Source organism: Trachurus trachurus (assembly GCF_905171665.1).
Source record: "Trachurus trachurus genome assembly, chromosome: 23".
NCBI lineage: Eukaryota > Metazoa > Chordata > Actinopteri > Carangiformes > Carangidae > Trachurus > Trachurus trachurus.
Window position 1 is genome coordinate 9,439,032 of NC_139912.1, and position 7,241 is coordinate 9,446,272.

At 38.9% G+C, this 7,241-nt stretch overlaps 1 protein-coding gene across 1 annotated transcript; it reads left to right on the plus strand.

Moving 5' to 3' along the window:
* Positions 1-763: 763 nt before the first annotated feature.
* On the plus strand, positions 764-5,764 carry depdc4 (DEP domain containing 4; the record flags this gene model as incomplete). Its single annotated transcript, XM_083999462.1, has 9 exons — positions 764-839; positions 1,791-2,214; positions 2,725-2,876; positions 2,961-3,156; positions 3,347-3,591; positions 3,699-3,841; positions 3,984-4,109; positions 4,342-4,420; positions 5,565-5,764. 9 exons carry the CDS (start codon positions 764-766, stop codon positions 5,762-5,764), a joined length of 1,641 nt encoding a protein of 546 aa, XP_083855588.1.
* Between the last annotated feature and the right edge of the window lie 1,477 nt (positions 5,765-7,241).

The window sequence follows — 7,241 nt, forward strand, 5'->3', positions numbered from 1 at the left end:
AAATGTATGGTTCTTTTGACACAAATACATACAATTAACACATTTAAAATTGAAAAAAAAACAAAAAAAAACTTCTACACACAAGCTGAACTAAGACCAAAACAGTTACAGTAACTGGTAAATTTTCAATTGCTTTCACACTGTTTGTCAAAACAGAAAACCTCATGTTCAAAGCCAAACCTAAAGGCCATTGTAGACTCAAACACATTTATGACCTGTATTTTGTTTAATTGCTTTTGAAAAAAACAAAACAAAAAGAAGTGATTGTCAGTAACAATAACTTCTTCTGCTCCTTTTTCTTTTTGTAGTATATTTGACAATAGTGAATGACAGCTTCTGTAAATGCTGATTTTTTTCTCTTATCTCTAAGTGATTTTTACTTACAAATACTGTAATACAGTAAAGTGTTGACTGCAAATCCTGTCATTTACTGTCTTCTTCTTTCATAAACTCTACATTCTGCAAAGCTGCTCTGAGATGGGTCGTTCACTATTTGTACTGAGTGAACAAAATTCATGCCTAACAAATGAAAATTGAAGAGGGTTCAAAATAAACTACAGCATGAACATCAATTTATGATCAATAAAATAATGTATCTATTGTAAAACAGTAGAGCTGACGTAAAGTGATTGAGTTTGTAGTGTTTTTTATGATATATAATATTCTGCCTGTAGGTGGCGGTAACACACGTGACTTGTCAGCCGACGTACTACGTGCTACGGAAGAAGAAGGCGACGCGTTGACGTCAGAAGGAGAAGTCGTGATGGCGGTTGATTTGACTCCTCGGTTTCGGAGACTGAACAGTCAAACAAGAAGTTTTAGAGAAAATATACAACCCGGTAAGTTATCGCTAAACAAGTATCACGCAGTATTAATGCCCTTTATCTTGACATTACGAGACGAACACAAGTTGCACTGTGAATATTTAAACGACCTCTCGTACGTGAGCCACGTCGTCGTGTTGACACTGTTGATCTTGGGAGAAACGTCGTTGTTTTTGGTTTTTTCGTATATTTTTTCGTGTATTAAGTGTTTTTTCTGGACACTAACATCTAAAGACTTTGTTTTATGAGCCAGAATATAATCTCCAAAAGTTATGGAGGAAGTATTGAATGATGGAGCGCAAAAAAAATAACATGTGGATACAAGTAAAAGTGATCCAGGGGCATGTTATTACTATTAAAAGTAAAAGTAATAGAGACATACCCCCTGTGAGTTTTACACCACTACATATACAACATTATTGAATTATTATCACTAATGTGTAAGCAGCATTTTACTACTGATTTCATAATTGAAAAATAATAATAATAACAGTCAGATAAATGTAATAAAACAGATTACCGTAAGTCTGAAATACTTTTTGTCTTTATTTGATCTTAAAAGTTGTTGTTGGAGGTCTAATTTGTCATTCAAGATCATCATTAATTCAGGACTAGACACGTTTATGACTAATCTTTAGAATAACTTTTCTTTTACGAGGAGCACAGTGGCTCCTAATAGGCGGAAAATTTAGGGACACACACTTTAAATCGACTAGTTGCAAAGCAATATTCACATTTACTTTTCAATCTTGATCTTTACACACTTTTGCCTGCCACCTGTAATAACAGATACCAGATTCTTTGAGTCGGCCCCCTTCAACAGTGTTAAAAATAACCAAACAAAGTGAATTTTCTGGTTGCACATGTGCAAAGTATAAGTAATGAACAATTCACTTGCAGAAATGCCACATTGAGGGTCAGTCTGATGCCCTGAGTTAAGTCATCTTACCTTGTATCTTCTAATAGGTTTCTCTGGGCCCTTTGGTGCCACTCAGCTGTGGCACAACATCATCCAGGCCCTGCAGACCCAGGTGGAGGTGCGCCGCTGCAGGAGGCATCTACGCATCCATGCAGATTGCTTCACGGGCTCAGACGCCGTGGACGCCGTCCTCAGTTATCTGATGCAGAATGTGGTGTTCTGCACAAGCGAAGTGTCTCGCCTCAAGGCCGCTCGACTCTGCCAGGCTCTGATGGAGGCGAAGGTGTTTGAATCGGTGGGGACGAAGCTGTTTCGCAGAGACAAGGACGTGGCCTTCGAAGACAGCAGCTGCAGCCTTTATCGTTTTCTGGAATACAAAGTGTTACCCGGCGTCTCCATGAAGGAGTGCGGGAGCGACACAGAAAACACGCCACCAAGAGAGTCTGGATTGAAGAGGAAGAAGAGCTCCAGGTTGGTTTTTAATGTTTCACCTTATTTATTTATTTATTTTGCACAGTTAAAAATACACAAGTAAAAGGAACAATTTGGTAATTCACAGTGCTGGAAGAGGCGAAAACTCAAAGAGCTTATTAGATGCCTCCACCTTTAGTTAACAATGAAATATAATGTCATACAAAGAAGAAAACAGAACATACAAATTAACAATCAGAAATATATAAATGATAATAATAAAAGACAAAGACAAACAAAGAAAGAGTTTTAAGAAGATTACACAAAGAAAGTGTGTGTCTTGTCATTTCTTCCTTGATTTATGCCAGAGCAGTTAAATTTACAGAGCAGAAATTAAATGATGTTTCAGACACCCTTTGTAACCTTTTACAAAAAAAACTAAATGAAGCAGACCAGGGAAATATACAGATTTACAGTGTCATGGAAGCATAAAAGAATTATATTTAATTTAATATTTTAATATTTAATATATTATAATTTTAAAGTCTTTATTAATGATTCTCTCTGCAGGTTGAACGAACTGAGGACAATTTCCAATCCTCTTGCTGTTGGACCGTCAGATCGGAGGGTTGAGAGACTACTGAAGACCATCAACCTGCGACCCTCCATGTCCCCGGCTTTAAACACAACCCAGACTTCTTCTGCCTTTCTGTCCAAGGCTGGTAAGACGGAGCTAAAAAGAGTTGGTTTCCTAATAAGGATATAAATCCACATGGTTGATTTGAACTCTGTTGTTTCTTTGACAGTGGTGGATGAGGTTTGGAAGCAGCAGACTCTCCTGCAGCTGCTGCAGATCGTGGAGCTGCCCATGCTGGACTGCATCCTGACTTCTCCTGCCAGGGTTCAGCCTCTGGCCTGCAGAGCTTCTCTGACCGCCCAGGACCTGGTTATCTCCAACACGTGTCTGGAGAGAGAGCTGCCTGACACGCTCAACTTGCCCCAGTTAGTGCTCTGATAAATACTTAAAAGGCTTTTTGCAATTTGGACATGATCTGATCCTGATGGCATGCATTCAAAGAGAATATTAAATTAGAGTTTGCTCCACAGTTCAGATAATAAATGTGTATACCGGTATATTATGTACGCCCTACGCCCGCTGCCTTTGCTCTCTTTCATCGTGGTTTCATCTCAGGTTGGATGGCTGGTTGTCCGCCGCAGCAGACTGCCTGGAGCTGTTCCCCGACCAGCTGATTGTGGTTGCAGGGGAACAGCTCAGACAACAACACGCTCCGGTTGAGGAGGGCAACGCCGAGCAGATGGCAAACCACAAGAGACTGCTCTTTGACACTATTTCCAAGTACTACAGCGGTCAGGAAAAGGCCCCACTTCTCTCAGGACGCTACCTAGATATACATGTGGCAATCCTGAAACTACTGGGTGAGAGTTCATGTTTCTGGCAGTTTTGTTTTTAGTAACTCACCACCAATGTCATTGTTTCCCCTCTCCCTGTGAGAATCTTACCCGTTTGTCTTGTTTCTTCTCAGATGAAGGGAAGGTGCAGGACGCCACCAGAGCATCTCAGTTGTGCTTGCGGTTACTGGAGACGAGTGTGAGAGATGAGCTGCGGAGACTGCTGGCCCTCATGGCCACGGCAGCCCACCCAGATGCCTGTCGTCTGCAGAAACAAGTCAGCATACAGCTTTAACATAATAACAAGTTTAAAATTTACTGAATTATTAGAGTGTATCTCTATTTTGTAGGATGTGAATAAGCAGTTAATGTTTTGGGATCTATTGTTGATTTCCTGGTATGTTTTTTTCTCCTTTCAGACTGATAACAGGGCCGTGGTCGGCCGTACTTTTCAGAGAGCGGTTGTTCAGAATCACGAGCTGACTCGGCCTCAGAGTGAAACCCTGGTACTGTTTCTCATGGACAATCACACTGAGCTCTTCAAGGTACACTTCTGCTTTTTTTATACATGTATATTGTTGGAAACTTTTGTTGTCACAAACATGCATTGATAAACACAATGGGGAACTTGTATTTGTCATTCTATCATGCATTACAATATATGTTATCTCAAGCTCTTTCAGTTGTGGTGGGGCTAGATCAGTTTCATTCTTCATAAGTTTGGGTTCAGCTTTTTAAAAATTCCTCTCTTTCTCTCACTTCCTGTAATGAACACAGACGCCTACCTCTCTTATTGAAGCCGTAAGGAAAACCCTGAGGACGATGCAGCAGGGAAAAGACCCAGATTCAATTGCCAGTAAGTCAAATACAGCCACAACTGAATAGTACACACTCTTGACTGACATTACATGTTGCACTGTCACATGACCTAACAACTCAGGAGTTATACATCTATACTCTCAAAACCAAGTGTTAAGGGCTATTTTGTGACATAGAAATGGGACACCCCTTAAATGCAGATATGTCTTCAGACTGTGGGGGGTTTGGCATTAGTTTATTTTTATTTAATTTTTTTTTACAATTGCACTGTTAACACTGCCAGTTTAATCATAAACCACAAACGCAGCTATCATCGACAGGTCCATCAGGTCCATGTTTTCGAAATTGCTGTGGACTATCTGTCAGTTATTACTACGGTTATTATTATTTTTTTGTAGCCTATAAGTTAGTTGAGTTAGTTATAAATTGATATTCAAACAAATAATCTGTATAAATACCACAACCACGGGCATATTCAGCTGAAAGTCACCACATACCACGGCTTATTGAAAGGTAAACACCAGCTGTAAGTATCGTTAGATAACTCTTCGGCTACGAGAGATGACATTAGCCTGGTCAACATTATCGGCGCAAACATTTTACGTAGGCTGGATGTAATCTTGATAAAACAACTTAACAACTACATTACCACCGAGAAAAATTAGCATTTTGTAACAAAACGATAGCAACATAGCTTGTCCACGCCAGCTATTGACAAAAGGTCGTGAAATAAGAAATAAACGTAATGCAACAATGAGGTAAATAATCCATAAAATGGGCCTAAACTAAGATAATACAATGTTTTTTGTAATATTTATATCTCTATTAACAAAGAAAATACTGCATTCTGGGTAGCCCTTGCTCCCTAGGGTTGTGTCGGAGAATCTCAATATTGAGGACTATACAGCCCTTATACTTCGCCTTCAACTTAACATCCTGAGAATCGGGGCAGCACTAGCACTTCGTGGGAGTGCGCATTTTGAGACTGAGGGTTAAGATTGAGGGTTAAGATGGGAATTGGGATTCACCCACAGTCCTGTGTATTTATAACTAGATACTAGACATGAAGTAATGATATTTAAGTGTTTTGTCCACATGGAGGCAGTGTTGCTCTATGCTAAAAACCTAATCTCCATGTTTATTCTGCTCCAGTCAGTCACCCTCTCCACTGTGTTTTGCAGCGTTCACCTTCTGCCAGCAGGTGACACCACAGGAGTACGAGGACCAGCGCGAGGCCACCACCCTGGAGAGTCTCAAACAGCTTCTTCATGACATTTCCTCCAGCAAGAGCATGTCTGTCAAGGAGAAGAGGAGGTTGCTCAAAGAGTTTGAAAAACACCACCCTGTGGTTTTCCTCCAGCATTTTTCCAGCACCTTCTGAAACACACAAATTCACAGACTGGGTTTTTAATCGACTTCCAAGGTGCACTTCACACAGCCAGTCTGCGATGGTACAGCGCTTACACTAAAGAATGAGATTTAATGCACATCGGAGCTCTGATGATACATGCTGGCCTTATAATTGAGCATGCTTTAAAAACTGGCACAGAGACTCACTTATAATCTACTTTTCTCTGTTGTACGTATAGATTTATAATGACGTGTGGCTGTTCCTAAATATAGATAACGTTGCTGCAGCATTATTGTACAGCTGTGCCCTCTCCAAATTTTTTTAAAATAACCAGGGGGCTACAGTAGTTTTTTTTATTTGTAGTTATGCTGAAAGTTGTTTTATCTGCCATAGCACTGGGTCGGTTATCTGACTGATGAAGCGTTTTGAGATATTTGTCTATTTGCTGAAGGAAATGGGCTTTACATGAGACTGGTTTTGCACTAGTTTATGAACAATGACTTATCAGTTCATCGGAGATATCAAGTGTCTAAATGGGAGTAGACTGAAGGCTGTGGGAACTCCAGCTGTTTGCAGTCGGTATTTGTTGAAGATTTTTTTTTAAATCCTACTAATTTTATGTTGCAGAAATGAATTATATTTAAAGAATTGCTTTTTTTTAAAAAGTAAGTTATAAAAATGATAAAAGGGATCACTGGAATTAAATCATCTCTTGAGTTTCATCAGCCATTCAGCCAGCTGTTGTGAGGCTGTATAAATAATGTACTAACTGGTGTCGGCTACTTGTACTTGCAGGTGAATGCATCATGGTCTACGTTGTTCTTTATGTTAGATTGATTGGGGTTTTGGGAATTGAATTGTGTTTGTCAGAAGTAATGCTGTGCACTTTGACCAGGCATTAATATTTTTACATATTAAGTGAAGAATACTACTGGTATGGCAGCCATTTTGTTTCTTGTTTTACTGTAGTGTGCCATAGCGTGGCTGAGGAAAATACTGAAACACTAATGTAGCTGAATGAAGTATAGCACAGTGTGTAACTTTTTTATTTTAGATGATACACAAAGATATTAATATTTTTTTGTTAAAAAATTAACTTGAAATGAAATATTATGCGTCAGCAGAAAGGACACGATTAACTATAGCTCAGGTTAATAAATCATGTTTTAATTATATTGGTTTTAAATGCTTTTAGTGCCAGTAACTGAATCGTCAAGTAGCTCTTAGCTGTGACTTTAGGATTTTACTTGAAAGAGACATAAAAGACACTAATTTTATCTTTGGTAAAGCAGAGTTTTTTTATTTTAATTTTTTTTATTTTACTGTTTTTAACTGATGACACTGGTTATACCAAAAGCAGTTTGCAGTCAAACCTCATGTCAGTGAGCATCTTCTGTTCTCTGCAAACAATTAAAATCATGTTAGATTGCACTTTATGATGCTGAAACATGCTTTATTTTCTGTTAAACTAACACATCCAATAAAAATGTAATTCATCTCAAACAAT